Raw genomic sequence first — 17,552 nt, 5'->3', positions numbered from 1 at the left:
TTTTCAATTTTTCTCATATCATAAGAAAATGTCAAACTTTTTTCAAGTTGTCTCTTGAGAACGCTGGTAATTTTGCCAGAATCAGGGCAAAACCCTTTCTTATTCCTGAAAGCATCTTTCACTTCTTCCAATAAATTTTTTCAAATGTTCTGGCATATCCTCATACATGTAAATGATATTTAAGTACAAAAGATCTTTATAGGTCAATTCACTTGCTGAAAAGTTTCCTGAATTAGAACTTGCAAGTCGACTCTTTAAGCAGTTTGAATCAACGTCATGCTCACTATAAGCACTATACTCTGATGTTTTTTTCTTCGCTGCATGGAGGCCTTACAGGAGCTTTGTGTTTCATGTTCCATGTCCTTTAAGAAAGAAATATTCCACATCAGAAATTTATATCTGAACAACAGGCATGCGGGCAATGACAACCATCCAAGTAACCCTGTTTTTGGGGGGAAAAAAAGGCTTAACTCTGGATTCCAGAAACAATCAAAGTACTGACACAATACTGAAAGATGGGGTCAATATAATAAACTTCATTATTTTACAAATTTTGTTACTGCATGGTGAAATCTTTTATCAGTCAGGGGTATGATGGAATCAAGTTATTTTTTAAAATAACTTGTTTAGGCTACTTCACTTATTTATAACTAAACAAAGAAATAACTCATTTGAGTTAATTCTTAAAAAGTAGAATGCCTATCAGTTTTGCAAAAAAACATTAATATTTTGAGTTTGCTGCTGATTTAAGATGATGTAAGGCTGAGAAAGTTGTAAATATATGTACTTCTTTTAATAGACTCAACAGACTTCATATCTCCTGAGCAGATAGGATGATATTTATCAAAATATCATGATCATATTTTTCAGGGAAAAATAATTCCATTTCATGAACATTTCGGAGGTCAATTACACAACTTCCGCCAATTTTGCCAACAGTGAGACTAATTTTCTTAAAATTCTTGGATATTACTGCACAATCTCTATGTCTTACATTTTTGTGCAAAGCTGTAGAATTTTGTGCAAGAGTTCTAATGTGATGTGGGTTAAGGATGAAATAACTGAAATTATGAAGTTATGATATGTTGAATTTCAGTGTGTTAAATTTTAAAGATAGATTACTTTTAGTGTCATGAACCTTTTCCATATACTTAATAACCCAAGTACAGAATGAATAAAGCTTTTCAGATGCCAGTAGGTTTACAATAATGAATAGTAAAGTATCAATAACAGGAAAAAGCATAATTAGGGAAAGATAACCCAAAATAATGACATTTAATAACTTAAACAAATTATTTAAAAAATAACTTGTTTCCATGATGCCCTTGACTGTTTATAAGGCTTTAAAACCAACTTAATTTTTTTAATGCATTTGATATTAGTTAAGAATAAAATAAAATTAAAATAAACATTGTGAAAATATATCTTCATGTTTTTCATTTTTGCTGTATTTGATCAATCCATAATCCTTAACAGGATGATGATGGGGAATATCAGAGTAGTCATTATAGGGGGAAATTCCCCTGCCCCCATGTCTTAGGGACAACCCTGTAATATGACTAATAATGGCTTTGCCGTTCTTATGAAGAAAATTTTATTGATACATACTATTAATATAATTCCTTTGTATAAATATGACCTCCTGTTATGACCCTTCTATACTGCTGAGGGGTCATGATTTTAACAAATTTGAATCTACATTACCTGAGAATGCTTACCCCATCTTACCCCAGGGATCATAATTTCAAAAAAAAATTTATTCTACATTACCTGTGGATGCTTCCTTATGAATATGTTCGATCATGGTTTTGCTGTTCTTGAGAAGAAGATTTTTTAAAGATTTATCCTATGTATTCCTTTGTAAAACTTTGATCCTCCTTTATTTCAACCAGACCCCCAGGGGTCATGATTTGAAAAAAATTGAATCTACACTGCCTAGTGATGATTCCAAATACCGGTAAGTCTCATATTTTCTAGTACATTGGTTTTTAAGAAGATTTTTAAATGATGCTATTAATGTTTCACCATTTGTAATTATCTCCCCTTGGCAAAAGAAGTGGCCATTCATTTGAAAAAAAAAATTGAATTGCCTTTACCCAATGATACTTTGTGGCAAGATTTATTAAAATTGGCCTAGTGGTTCTTTAAGAAGATTAAAATGTGAAAAGTTTATAATGACGACAGCAGACAACAGAAAATTTTGATCAGAAAAGCTCACTTCGGCTCAGGTGAGCTAAAAACCCCAGTAGAAATATTCTGTCTAGGCCTCACATCTGCTTTTGTGGTATTACAGTACTTAATGAGAAATACACTCTCAGGTACATAAATGTATTCAATCTACAAGATTTATCTTTTCTGGTTCAGCTGTTCTTGAGAAGATATTTTTTTAATAAATGACAAGGGTTGCTGGACACACTTCATTAAGAAAACCTCTGTGGAGATTTTGGCAGAGATCAGGTACCAATAGTTAGCAGGCAGACACCAGTAAGACTGACTCGAAAAAACCTCAACTTACAGTAAAAACCTTACCTTAACCTTGGTGAGCTAATAATTGTATAGGTTCAGCAGTGAAATATTTTACCCTTCATTGTGTTGCTCTTTATTTGAACAAATCTGAATCCTCTTCACCCCAGGATTGCTTTGTGGCAAGTTGAAATAGGCCCCAGTGGTTAATGTTATGGAGAAGAAGTTTAAAATCTCAAAAAGTTTACACATACTCAGCACAGGATAGATGTAATGATATTGAAACGTTTATCTTTTATTAACTTTGACATCTATAATTGTAGTAAAGTTGTGTCAATTAAATTTGGTTATCAACAAACTCTGAAACACTGAGTCAGCCTTTCCCATTGATATATGTTTCCTGTATTTTGCACGTGTTGTAATTCTATATGCTGAGCTTGCAATTATAATGCTGTTTTATAGTAATCGTTATCATCAATAAAGTTAGTTGAAAGTCAGAGTTTCTTGTGGTAACATTACAATAGACAGACACACAACTACCACTCTTTGAATAGAAAAAAGCTAATGACCTTCACCTGACCTTGTTCCTAAAATAAATCGATCAAATTTAATTTTACCACGTATCACTTTGTAATCACTTAGTAATGTCTTCTTGAATCTGTGAAAATTTGGTTAAATTTTAAATAAAATGAATTTGAAAAAAGAGTCCCTCCATAAGCCTTTGTCTAAAATTACTCACTTAAGTCTTTGTCTAAAGTAATAACTGACAAACCCATTATTATATCTTGTATCTTTATCCTCTTTATGATCACTTGCTGTCCTTTTCCGACTTCTGTCTGCTTCATTTGTCTCAGGTACCTTAAGAGACATTGGTTATCTACAAAATTAAATCACAAATTTAATGCCTAATCATTAATTAATGTCAACCTTATACACAAAGGCATTATATAGTATTTTTTCACTCCAATTTGTTAAGTCATGTATTGACATAAATCATGAAATATATTTCCTTAGACATTGAAGCACATAAGTTTGTTCAAGTATCTGCTTTGCATGACAAGCTTCACCTTTTGTGAAAGTGAAGAAAAGGGAGAAGAGAGATCAGAAAATGCCCAGTGCAGGATTTTCTGACTGATCAATCAGCCTGCAAACTTTTACATGAAAATACACAGTCCAATCCATTAAAAAACAGGCCGTTGGCCACATTCATCTGTTCCGAGCACCTAGGGTAAAATATTCTGGTGTATTGACTGATCAGACATGAAATAACTGCATACTATATGAGTAATAAATAGTGTTGATACTAAGGAGAATCATGCTTAAATTTGCACTATACAAGATTTTTCAGATCAATATCTTTACACTGTAAAAGAATTGTGAATCATCAGAATGGAGTCATCCTTACCTTAGCACACGTGTCTGGATAAAAATGAGACAGCTACTGATCGTTTTTATTGTAGTAAATAGTTCCCTGTCTTTCCCGTGTTTCCCAGAAGACGGTGAACTTCACGGTGAAGACCATGTCAAGCTGCATGTCAATCGGGATCGGAATACCAATATTTGCTTCCTGTGTGTACTTTCGGTTTACCGTTTACAATTTTTATTTTTACTCCATATGATATCTGCGTAAAGTGGACGTTAAGATCATGGCCAGTTTAAGAAAATTTTCTGCTCACCTGCTCAGAACACGAATATGTCATCCAATGTTGCTTGACCGATGTGACAGTTACAAGTTTAGATCGGTTACACCTGTAAAATATCTGACAAATTCAGTACAAGGAAATCAACAGTGTTACACATTAAATATGTCAAAGGTAATTATGATTGATAAAAATATTAACTTGTTCCACTGTAAAATGTTCTAGTTGTAGGTGTACAAACTCCAGATTTATTTGATTTTAGAGTTATTTTCACAGGCACTTGTACGAAACAAGTGCCTGTGGTTATTTTGCAAAATTATATATAGTGTTTGTATCTTTTAATTATAGTTAGTAAATTTGATTTTAAGGGGGCCGACTGGGGTTTTCATTGCGCAATACTTCGCGCAGCATAGTAAAATAAAGCGTATTTACTCTTTTAAAGCAACTAGTTTTACATAATTTATAAAAAATAACAAATTTAGGAAATATGAGGTCAAAAAATCTTATTACGTTTTTAATTAACTGATTTTTTTAACGATTTTTCAAATGATGGGTAGAAAGACGTCGTAATAGTGTGTTTTTGACGTTATGAATAACCGAAGTTCTTAGCGGGGTCATTAATTATGCCATAAAATAAAAAGTATAAAATGTATGCTCTTGGAATTTTAAACATAGGAAATTGAGAATATAGCAATCATTGTTACTATTTTTTATGTAAATCTGTGGCATCTGTCATGTTTTGTTTTACTCCATAAAAACAGGAAAATATCATGAATTTTGACATTTTGAGATGCCCCCTCTGGAAACCAGACGGTAGAATTTTGTGTTTCTTGCACAAAATGTACAATATAGTATTAACCATCAAATAATAAAATTTGAGCAAAAAGTCTATAGTAGTATTTGTATAATTTGCTCCGAAGTGCCAAAAAATGGTATTTTCCTATATAATCCTATAGTAAATGTACCCGTATTTTGAGACGGTCCCTGAAAAATAACCAGATGGTAGATTTTCTCTAAACTTGGCATGTATACTGAAGTCAATGTAAGGTATATAGGGTATAAAATTAAAGAGTTTCTCTATAGTAGTTTTCACACAATAAAACCCCAGTCGGCTCCCTTAACTGATTAGTGGATAACTTGATTTTTTTCTCATGTAAATTAAAGGTACTAAACTTTAATTATGATACATGTATCTTTGAATTGCTACCTCTGTACATTTATGACTGACATTCTAAAAATATTTTATTTTATTTATTCATTTCTTTATTTTTGCCTGCAACACAGTGATAACAACTACATATAATCTCTTCTTTTTGTCAACAGTATTATACAACAAGTAGACCTCTCTTATCTGACGAGGTTAAAAAGGCCCAGGGGGCAAAGAGGAGGGGAGAACCAACCATTTTCTCTAAGATTGTCGATAAGTCAATCCCAGCAGATATCATTTATGAAGATGAACTGGTTTGTTGATTAAGCTTTTTGCCATACATGTATATTGGCTGTTGTAACATGTACCGTAGACTCAACTCAGTCAAGTGAGCTTTTCTAATGAAATTCTGTCAGTCTGTCTGACTGTATAGTTTGTTAAATTTTCTTCTTGACTTTGGGTTACTGCAGAAAAAAATCAATTAGATCCCTGTCCAGCAGTCCAAAATTTATCTTTGCTCAGGCTTTGCTTTAAGAGGTTGCTGCAGTCACTAAAACTAACATCTAAGGTTCATTCGTAGTTATCAATGTTATCAGTAATAGAGATTGTACTACTCCATTTTGAAATTGTATTTTAGGAATAGGTAGTTTAAAAAAAAAGTTACATGAACAAAGTAGAATCTTTGATTGCATGATTGCAGAGATTTGTAACATTAGAAGGAAAAAAAAATAGTTCAAGACAGACGGAAACCAAAGAATCTGTAACCATCATGGTACATGTAACCATGAATGTCCAAGATACAGTTTATCTGAAGCATGTTACTTTGTAGCATAAGTAGATTTATTTTATTGAATTGATAAAGATGATCATCAAACTATAATTTGATTTCTTTGATTGTTTTATGTTCTGCTTATTTCTGTAATTCTATTTTTAGTGCCTGGCTTTCCGAGATGTTTCACCACAAGCCCCTGTGCACTTTTTAGTGATTCCAAAGTCCCCAATACCAGGAATCAGTGATGCAGTCATACAGAATAAAGAGGTCAGATAACTCATAGTTTACACTTGTGAAATTTTACAATATGTTCAGCTGAAGGCTCAAGTGAGCTTTTCTGATCTTGTCCGTTGTCTGTCGTTGTTGTAAACTTTTCACAATTTCATCTTCTTCTCCAGAACCACCGGGCCAATTTCAACCAAACTTGGCACAGAGTATCCTTGGGTGGAAGGGATTCAAGTTTGTTCAAATGAAGGGTCATGCCCTCTTTCAAGGGGAGATAGTTACAAATTAGTCAAAAATTAATGGCATCTTTTAAAAATCTTCTCCTAAGGAACCACTAGGCCAGGAAAGATGAAACTTATGTGGAATCATCCTCAGGTAGTGTAAATTCAATTTTATTCAAATCATGACCCCCGGAGTAAGGGTGGGGCCACAATTGACAAGCAAATTTTTACACAGGAATATACAGGAAAAAATCTTTAAAAGTCTTCTTCTCAAGAACAGCAATGCCATGATTGGTCATATTTATATGGTAGCATCCTCAGGTAGTGTAGATTCAGATTTGTTCAAATCCTGACCCCTGGGGGTAGGGTAGGGCCACAATGGGGGAGCAAAGTTATATATTGTAATACATAGGAATTTTTTAAAATAATGTCAAGAACAACAAAGCTATGATTGGTCATATTTATGTGGTAGCATCCTCAGGTAGTGTAGATTCCAGTTTGTTCAAATCATGACCCCCAGGGGTAGGGTGGGGCCACAATATTAGAACAAAGTTGTACATAGGAATATATAAGAAAAATCTTGAAAAATCATGTTGTCAAGAACAACAAAATTATGATTGGTCATATTTATATGGTAACATTCTCAGGTAGTGTAGATTCCATTTTATTCAAATCATGACCCCCGGGGGTAGTGTGGGGCCACAATGGACGAGCAATGTATTACATAGGATATATAGGAAAAATCTTCTCATGAACAGCAAAGCCTTGATTTGCCATTATCTATTTGGAAGCATCCTCAGGTAGTGTAGATTCCAGTTTGTTCAAATCATGACCCCCGGGGGTGGGGCCACAATGGTCTAGCAAAGCTATTTATAGGAATACATAGGATTTCTTTTTTTTAAATCTTCTTCTCAAGAACAGCAAAGCCATGATTAGTTATATGGAAGCATCCTCAGGTAGTGTAGATTCAGATTTGTTCAAATCATGACCCCCTGGGGTAGAGTGGGACCACAATGAAAGTTCAAACTTATAGGAAAAAAGCCACAGTTTGGCAAAGAAATGTATAAGCATCCTTAGCATTAATTCAAGTTTGTTTAAATCATACCCCCTCCTTTTTAGGGGTAGGTCGGGGCGACTTATGCATTTATACTTTTTAAAACTGAACTTATTTCTGCTTATTTTCTAGCCACAGTGCTCAGGTGAGCGATGCGGCCATGGGCCTCTTGTTTTATTATTATAAAGTGGTAGGAGGTGTACCTTATTCACCTTGTATGTTTGTCTGTCTGTATATCTGTCTTCTCAAGGTTTGGCTCAACATGGATATCAGTTTCTGGATTATCTCAGAAGTTTAATAAGCCACCTTATTGTGCTGATACATGTATGGTACATCTACTGAAATTTTACTTGTAATATAATGCAAGCTCCTTATGCTGCATTTGACCTACATTTAACAAATGCTTCAGTGACTAGTTATGAAGTTAAGAGTTAAGGCCTGTTCCTGGCCTATTACCAGTGGTAATAATATTAAACTAGTACTCATGGCAGATAATTCTTTACATGTTCACCTTAAAAAAAATCAGCTGCTGCAACTGACTTTCTTTTTTTTTTTTTTAGCTCATCTGGGCTAAAACCTCAAGTTAGCTTTCCTGATTACATTTTGTCTGTCTGTCTGCTAAATTTTCATATTTTTGACTTCTTCTCCAGTGGCCTGTTTCACAAAAGAACTTAGACCAAAAACATAAGTTGTTTGTAAAATTTTGCAAAATCAATTATTTTGTTTAAAATTGCTAGCTTAAAAGTATCTTTCTACATTACTTTTAAAAAGATTAAAACCATTTTAATGTAAATTAGAAAGTTATAAGCGGAATTCAATTTTGGTCTCTGTCATAAGTTTTTTTTGTAAAACGAGCCCCAGAACTAACCACTGGGCCAATTTCAATCAAACTTGCTACAAAGCATCTTTGGGTGAAGAGGATTCAAGTTCGTTCAAATGTAGGGAAACGCCCACTTCTAAGGGGAGATAATTAAGAATTAGTGAAAATTAGGTGGAATCTTTTAAAACTCTTCTGTAGAACTGTTGGCCAAAAAAGTTGAAACTTATGTGAAACCTACACATAGTGTAAATTCAAGTGTGTTTAAATGATGACCCAGAGGATAGGGTGGGGCCACAATGGGGGATCAAAGTTTTACAAAAGAATATATAGGCAAAAATCTTTAAAAATCTTCTTCTCAAAAACAACAAAGCCATTATTAGTCACATTGATACAGAATCATTCCCAGGTAGTGTAGATTCCAGTTTGTTCAAATAATGTCTCCCAGGTGTTGGGTGGGGCCACAATGGGGGATCAAATTTTTATATAGAAATATATGGGAAAAAATCTTTAAAAATCTTCTTTTCAAGAATAAATTAGTCATATTGATATGGAATTCCAAACTATGTGAAAGCTTCCTGAGGGGTTGTAGATTCTAAATCAAGACATGGCCCCGGGGTAGGGTGTGGCCACAGAAGGGGATCAAAGGTTTACTTGGGACTTTATAGGTAATAAATTTTGAAAAATTTTCTTAAGAACTACAATTGTGCCACACATATGCAAACATTCCTAAGCTGAGTGGATCTAATTTCTTTTTTTCAATTTATGCCCCATTTGTTTGAGTAAGATAAAACAGGGATAAAATTTAATTACCTTATACAGGAAAAAAAATCATCTTAATAACTGCAAAGCCAAGTTAATTCAAATGATATTGTAGCATCCTCAATGTTGTTTGGATTCAGAGACCCTTAGAGTTAGAGAGGGGTTATACATGTAATATAGGGTCAATGATTATTTTTCATGGGTATATAAAACTCTTTTTTTTTGGCAATCTGAAAAGCAGTAGAGCTAAAATTACTCAGGTGAGTGTATTGGCCCATTGGCCTATTTTTATGCTCACTGGCTTGTTTGAGGGTCAAACTGTACATAAATGTTCATTCTCCACTAATATTATGATAATTATCAAAATAAGCCTTAAACTTGTGGTGCATCCTTATCCATTTGTGTTTTTTATGAAGCATGTATTGTTTACTTCATCTGCTTGACTTTTTATGTGTGATTGACTCTTATTATTAAAGAACAGCATATATATGTAACATACATGTATTGTTAGAATTATCAAACTGTGTCTCAGAACAGGCCCTCATTTAACTGGGTATGTAGGACATTTATCATTTTAACGATAGAACATTCTATATCCAATACATGTAGGCATGTTTTAACATATCTTAGGTGATACAAAAACCAAACAGACATATTGTACTTACATAAATACTCTATTTTCTTGATGCAAAATATAACTGACATGGATTTCATGCTTGATCAACTTGAGTTGAAAATAACAATTAATTTTCATCTGAAACAGTTAAATAATCTACTTAATCCAGTCCTACATTTTTAGCTCACCTCGACGAAGTCTTATGCTATACCCCCTGCGTCGGCGTCAGTGTCAGCGTCGGAGTTAGCGTCGGCATCCCGGTTAAAGTTTTAGGAGCAAGTCCCATTCCTAAGTATCTATTAGCCCTACCTGAACCAAACTTGCATGGATGATGCAACTAGGGATGGACACTACCACACTTGATTCGGATGATAAATCTGACCTAGATTTTCCAGATGAGTGACCAGGTTAAAGTTTTTGGAGCAGGTCCATTCCCAAGTAACTATTAGCCCTCCCTGGACCAAACTTGCATGGATGATGCATCTAGGGATGGACACTACCACACTTGCTTCGGATGCTGGATCTGACCTAGATTTTCCAGATCATTGACCAGCTTAAATTTTTAGGAGCAGGTCCATTCCCAAGTAACTTTTAGCCCTAACTGGACCAAACTTGCTTGGATGATGCATCTAGGGATGGACACTACCACATATGGTTCAGATGCTGGATCTGACCTAGATTTTCCAGAGGAGTGACCAGGTTAAAGTTTTTGGAGCAGGTCCATCCCAAGTAACTATAAACCCTTAACCTTGACCAAACTTGCATGGATGATGCATCTAGAGATGGACACTACCACATTTGCTTCAGATGCTTGATCTGACCTAAATTTTCCAGATGAGTGACCAGGTTAAAGTTTTTGGAGCAGGTCCATTCCCAAGTAACTATTAGCCCTCCCTGGACCAAACTTGCATGGATGATGCATCCAAAGGATGAGCACTACCACACTTGCTTCGGATGCTGGATCTGACCTAAATTTTCCAGATGAGTATCCAGCTTAAAGTTTTTGGAGCAGGTCCGCTCCCAAGTAACTATTAGCCCTCCCTGGACCAAACTTGCATGGATGATGCATCCAAAGGATGGACACTACCACACTTGCTTGGGATGCTGGATCTGACCTAGATTTTCCAGATGAGAGACCAGATTAAAGTTTTAGGAGCAGGTCCATTCCCAAGTAACTATTAGCCCTCCCTGGACCAAACTCGCATGGATGATGCATCTAGAGATGGACGCTACCACATTTGCTTCAGATGCTTAATTTGACCTAAATTTTCCAGATGAGTGACCAGGTTAAAGTTTTTGGAGCAGGTCCATTCCTAAGTGACTATTAGCCCTCCCTGGACCAAACTTGCATGGATGATGCATCCAAAGAATGGACACTACCACACTTGCTTTGGATGCTGGATTTGACCTAGATTTTCCAGATGAGTGACCAGATTAAAGTTTTAGGAGCAGGTCCATTCCCAAGTAACTATTAGCCCTCCATGGACCAAACTTGCATGGATGATGCATCCAAAGGATGAGCACTACCACACTTGCTTCGGATGCTGGATCTGACCTAAATTTTCCAGATGAGTATCCAGCTTAAAGTTTTTGGAGCAGGTCCATTCCCAAGTAACTATTAGCCCTAACTGGACCAAACTTGCATGGATGATGCATCCAAAGGATGGACACTACCACACTTGCTTTGGATGCTGGATCTGACCTAGATTTTCCAGATGAGTGACCAGATTAAAGTTTTAGGAGCAGGTCCATTCCCAAGTAACTAATAGCCCTCCCTGGACCAAACATACATGGATGATGCATCTAGAGATGAACACTACCACACTTGCTTCGGATGCTGGATCTTACCTTGATTTTCCAGATGATTGACCAGGTTAAAGTTTTAGGAGCAGGCCCATTCCCAAGTAACTATAAGCCCTACCTTGACTAAACCTGCATGGATGATGCATCCAAAGGATGGACACTACCACATATGGTTCAGATGCTGGATCTGACCTAGATTTTCCAGAGGAGTGACCAGATTAAAGTTTTAGGAGCAGGTCCATTCCCAAGTAACTATTAGCCCTCCCTGGACCAAACTTGCATGGATGATGCATCCAAAGGATGGACACTGCCACACTTGCTTCGGATGCTGGATCTGACCTTAATTTTCCAGATGAGTGACCAGATTAAATTTTTTGGAGCTGGTCCGTTCCCAAGTAACTATTAGCCCTCCCTGGACCAAACTTGCATGGATGATGCATCTAGAGATGGACACTACCACATTTGCTTCAGATGCTTAATCTGACCTAAATTTTCCAGATGAGTGACCAGGTTAAATTTTTAGGAGCAGGTCCATTCCCAAGTAACTATTAGCCCTCCCTGGACCAAACTTGCATGGATGATGCATCCAAAGGATGAGCACTACCACACTTGCTTCGGATGCTGGACCTGACCTAAATTTTCCAGATGAGTATCCAGCTTAAAGTTTTTGGAGCAGGTCCATTCCCAAGGAACTATTAGCCCTCCCTGGACCAAACTTGCATGGATGATGCATCCAAAGGATGGACACTACCACACATGCTTTGGATGCTGGATCTGACCTAGATGTTCAAGATGAGTGACCAGATTAAAGTTTTAGGAGCAGGTCCATTCCCAAGTAACTATTAGCCCTCCCTGGACCAAACTTACATGGATGATGCATCTAGGGATGGACACTACCACACTTGCTTCGGATGCTGGATCTTACCTAGATTTTCCAGATGATTGATCAGGTTAAAGTTTTAGGAGCAGGTCCATTCCCAAGTAACTATAAGCCCTACCTTGACCAAACTTGCATGTATGATGCATCTAGGGATGGACACTACCACATATGGTTCAGATGCTTGATCTGACCTAGATTTTCCAGATGAGTGACCAGATTAAAGTTTTTGGAGCAGGTCCATTCCCAAGTAACTATAAACCCTTAACCTTGATCAAACTTGCATGGATGATGCATCTAGAGATGGACACTACCACACTTGCTTCAGATGCTTGATCTGACCTAAATTTTCCAGATGAGTGACCAGCTTAAAGTTTTTGGAGCAGGTCCATTCCCAAGTAACTATTAGCCCTCCCTGGACCAAACTTGCATGGATGATGCATCCAAAGGATGGACACTGCCACACTTGCTTCGGATGCTGGATCTGACCTAAATTTTCCAGATGAGTGACCAGATTAAAGTTTTAGGAGCTGGTCCGTTCCCAAGTAACTATTAGCCCTCCCTGGACCAAACTTGCATGGATGATGCATCTAGAGATGGACACTACCACATTTGCTTCAGATGCTTAATCTGACCTAAATTTTCCAGATGAGTGACCAGGTTAAATTTTTAGGAGCAGGTCCATTCCCAAGTGACTATTAGCCCTCCCTGGACCAAACTTGCATGGATGATGCATCCAAAGGATGAGCACTACCACACTTGTTTCGGATACGGGACCTGACCTAAATTTTCCAGATGAGTATCCAGCTTAAAGTTTTTGGAGCAGGTCCATTCCCAAGTAACTATTAGCCCTCCGTGGACCAAACTTGCATGGATGATGCATCTAGAGATGGACACTACCACATTTGCTTCAGATGCTTAATTTGACCTTAATTTTCCAGATGAGTGACCAGGTTAAATTTTTAGGAGCAGGTCCATTCCCAAGTAACTATTAGCCCTAACTGGACCAAACTTGCATGGATGATGCATCCAAAGGATGGACACTACCACACTTGCTTTGGATGCTGGATCTGACCTAGATTTTCCAGATGAGTGACCAGATTAAAGTTTTAGGAGCAGGTCCATTCCCAAGTAACTATTAGCCCTCCCTGGACCAAACTTACATGGATGATGCATCTAGAGATGAACACTACCACACTTGCTTCGGATGCTGGACCTGACCTAAATTTTCCAGATGAGTATCCAGCTTAAAGTTTTAGGAGCAGGTCCATTCCCAAGTAACTATTAGCCCTAACTGGACCAAACTTGCATGGATGATGCATCCAAAGGATGGACACTACCACACATGCTTTGGATGCTGGATCTGACCTAGATGTTCCAGATGAGTGAACAGATTAAAGTTTTAGTAGCAGGTCCATTCCCAAGTAACTATTAGCCCTCCCTGGACCAAACTTACATGGATGATGCATCTAGGGATGGACACTACCACACTTGCTTCGGATGCTGGATCTTACCTAGATTTTCCAGATGATTGATCAGGTTAAAGTTTTAGGAGCAGGTCCATTCCCAAGTAACTATAAGCCCTACCTTGACCAAACTTGCATGTATGATGCATCTAGGGATGGACACTACCACACTTGCTTCAGATGCTTGATCTGACCTAAATTTTCCAGATGAGTGACCAGCTTAAAGTTTTTGGAGCAGGTCCATTCCCAAGTAACTATTAGCCCTCCCTGGACCAAACTTGCATGGATGATGCATCCAAAGGATGGACACTGCCACACTTGCTTCGGATGCTGGATCTGACCTAAATTTTCCAGATGAGTGACCAGATTAAAGTTTTAGGAGCTGGTCCGTTCCCAAGTAACTATTAGCCCTCCCTGGACCAAACTTGCATGGATGATGCATCTAGAGATGGACACTACCACATTTGCTTCAGATGCTTAATCTGACCTAAATTTTCCAGATGAGTGACCAGGTTAAATTTTTAGGAGCAGGTCCATTCCCAAGTAACTATTAGCCCTCCCTGGACCAAACTTGCATGGGTGATGCATCCAAAGGATGAGCACTACCACACTTGCTTCGGATGCTGGACCTGACCTAAATTTTCCAGATGAGTATCCAGCTTAAAGTTTTTGGAGCAGGTCCATTCCCAAGTAACTATTAGCCCTCCCTGGACCAAACTTGCATGGATGATGCATCCAAAGGATGGACACTACCACACATGCTTTGGATGCTGGATCTGACCTAGATGTTCCAGATGAGTGACCAGATTAAAGTTTTAGGAGCAGGTCCATTCCCAAGTAACTATTAGCCCTCCCTGGACCAAACTTACATGGATGATGCATCTAGGGATGGACACTACCACACTTGCTTGGGATGCTGGATCTTACCTAGATTTTCCAGATGATTGACCAGGTTAAAGTTTTAGGAGCAGGTCCATTCCCAAGTAACTATAAGCCCTACCTTGACCAAACTTGCATGGATGATGCATCTAGGGATGGACACTACCACATATGGTTCAGATGCTTGATCTGACCTAGATTTTCCAGATGAGTGAACAGATTAAAGTTTTTGGAGCAGGTCCATTCCCAAGTAACTATAAACCCTTAACCTTGATCAAACTTGCATGGATGATGCATCTAGGGATGGACACTACCACACTTGCTTCAGATGCTTGATCTGACCTAGATTTTCCAGATGAGTGACCAGATTAAAGTTTTTGGAGCAGGTCCATTCCCAAGTAACTATTAGCCCTCCCTGTACCAAACTTGCATGGATGATGCATCCAAAGGATGGAAACTGCCACACTTGCTTCGGATGCTGGATCTGACCTAGATTTTCCAGATGAGTGACCAGCTTAAAGTTTTTGGAGCAGGTCCGTTCCCAAGTAACTATTAGCCCTCCCTGGACCAAACTTGCATGGATGATGCATCCAAAGGATGGACACGACCACACTTGCTTTGGATGCGGGATCTGACCTAGATTTTCCAGATGAGTGACCAGGTTAAATTTTTTGGAGCAGGTCCGTTCTCAGGTAAGTATAAGCCCTACCTTTACCAAACTTGCATGGATGATGCATTCAAAGGATGGGCACTACCACACTTGCTTCGGATGCTGGATCTGTGGTAGATTTTCTACATGTGAGACCAGGGTTAGATTTTGGAACAGTGTAGTTTTGCAGCTTAAAGTTTTTGGAGCAGGTCCATTCCCAAGTAACTATTAGCCCTCCGTGGACCAAACTTGCATGGATGATGCATCTAGAGATGGACACTACCACATTTGCTTCAGATGCTTAATTTGACCTTAATTTTCCAGATGAGTGACCAGGTTAAATTTTTAGGAGCAGGTCCATTCCCAAGTAACTATTAGCCCTAACTGGACCAAACTTGCATGGATGATGCATCCAAAGGATGGACACTACCACACTTGCTTTGGATGCTGGATCTGACCTAGATTTTCCAGATGAGTGACCAGATTAAAGTTTTAGGAGCAGGTCCATTCCCAAGTAACTATAAGCCCTACCTGGACCAAACTTTCATGGATGATGCATCTAGGGATGGATACTAACCAACCTGCTTCAGATGCTGAATCTGACCTAGATTTTCTACATGAGTGAATTTTAGCCATATTTTAACCAAATTAGCATGGATGATGTATCTAGGGATGGACACTACCAGACTTGCTTTGGATTCTGAATCTGATCTACATTATCCAGATGAATGACCAGGGTAATTGTTTTGGTGTAGCTATATACTATTATAGCCTGTTATGATTAAACTTGCATAGATGGTGCATCTAAGGATGAAAATTTCCAGACTTGCTTTGGATGTGGGAACTGACCAAAATTTTTATGATTACTAAACAGGTGAAAAGTTTTTTGAGCAGGTCTATTTCCAAGTAACTACAAGTCTTACTTAAACCAAACTTGCAACGATATTAATCTTGGGATGTTCCCTAACTAGAAAAAAAAATATGATGTGAAATTTGCCTTACTTATAGATAACATTCGTCGAGGTGAGCTTCATAATCTTTGATTACCTATGTTTATTGTTTTAGACTGAAGTAAGAATGAAAAGCTACATTTGTCCTACACTTTACTTCTGTTTAAAAATTTAGATGAAATATAGAATTTGCCATCAGCTGTACATATAAATTGTGCTATATATCATTTCTATGTATGCTTCTTTTTGTGAAATACTTTCATAAATTATATCAAGTGTAGTCACATATCAGACCTGCTTGTTTTGAAATAGTTAGACCTAAAGTAATTAAACAAATGTTGATATATTATAATATGTATAATATTTTGTGTAAATGAAATTTCTTCTTTCAGCTTTTAGGGCACATTTTATTGACTGCTAAGAAAGTTGCAGAGCAAGAGAATCTATCAAATGGATATAGATTAGGTAAAGTAAAATATGTACAAGTATTACATATGGTACACATAAACTGAGTTAAAACACGTATGTATACACAGAAATAATACATTAAAAATTTAATCAAAACATTTACAACATATGGATATACAAAAAAAAATTTATTTAATTTCATAGATTGTCTGCTCAAAGTATCCGTATATATCACCCATTTTGTTTCTCATAATTTACGGATTTCTGCTTTTTTTCCCTCAGTAATTAATGAAGGACCAGATGGGGCTCAGTCTGTACATCATCTTCACATACATGTTATGGGAGGCAGACAGATGAACTGGCCACCTGGATGATATCTTTGAATGTGGAGACACAGAGATTATTGATAAAGTCATTTATTTTTTATTCTTACATGTATATAGACATGTATACACATATCTATTCTAAAACTATAGAATCAGTAGTAAAGGAATATTATTATCACTTTCAGGTCACCTGAGTCACTCAGATTCACCTTTGTCTGTTGTCTTGCGTTGAAATTAAACATTGTCAGCTTATTTGAGATTTTAGGGAATCACTTAACCGATTTTAACAAAATTTGGCATGATTTGCAATATATAGTGAAAATGAATTATTTCTTTCATAATCATCTTCTCTTCCTCGGAATATTAAGCAAACTGATAAGTGTTAGTTTAAATGAGCAAGGATGCCTCTTTCAAATTGTTAAATCCCTGTCCTCTGATTCAGGAGATCTATTTTTAGACTTGAACTCTATTGTTAAC

General features: G+C 37.1%; 1 protein-coding gene across 1 annotated transcript; it reads left to right on the top strand.

Moving 5' to 3' along the window:
• Nucleotides 1–4,056: 4,056 nt before the first annotated feature.
• LOC133203278 (uncharacterized HIT-like protein Synpcc7942_1390) lies at nt 4,057–17,167 on the top strand. Its single transcript, XM_061339097.1, has 5 exons — nt 4,057–4,277; nt 5,427–5,564; nt 6,185–6,289; nt 16,734–16,806; nt 17,032–17,167. Exons 1-5 carry the CDS (start codon nt 4,110–4,112, stop codon nt 17,121–17,123), a joined length of 576 nt encoding a protein of 191 aa, XP_061195081.1. The 5' UTR covers nt 4,057–4,109; the 3' UTR covers nt 17,124–17,167.
• The last annotated feature ends 385 nt before the right edge of the window (nt 17,168–17,552 follow it).

This window comes from Saccostrea echinata, unplaced genomic scaffold (genome assembly GCF_033153115.1).
Source record: "Saccostrea echinata isolate AGI-Se365-2 ecotype Australia unplaced genomic scaffold, CSIRO_AGI_Sech_v1 ptg000049l, whole genome shotgun sequence".
Classification (NCBI taxonomy): Eukaryota; Metazoa; Mollusca; class Bivalvia; order Ostreida; family Ostreidae; genus Saccostrea; species Saccostrea echinata.
The sequence above is the reverse complement of the archived record's forward strand: the minus strand, read 5'-3'. Positions and strand labels throughout refer to the sequence as shown.

What these genes read in the sequence shown, in the direction of transcription:
- LOC133203278 (XM_061339097.1), top strand. Translation starts at nt 4,110, where the DNA reads ATGGCCAGTTTAAGAAAATTTTCTGCTCACCTGCTCAGAACACGAATA. An exon ending in ACACATTAAATATGTCAAAG is followed by an intron (nt 4,278 to 5,426) that starts GTAATTATGATT and finishes TTTTGTCAACAG; the next exon opens with TATTATACAACAAGTAGACC. An exon ending in CAGTCATACAGAATAAAGAG is followed by an intron (nt 6,290 to 16,733) that starts GTCAGATAACTC and finishes TTCTTCTTTCAG; the next exon opens with CTTTTAGGGCACATTTTATT.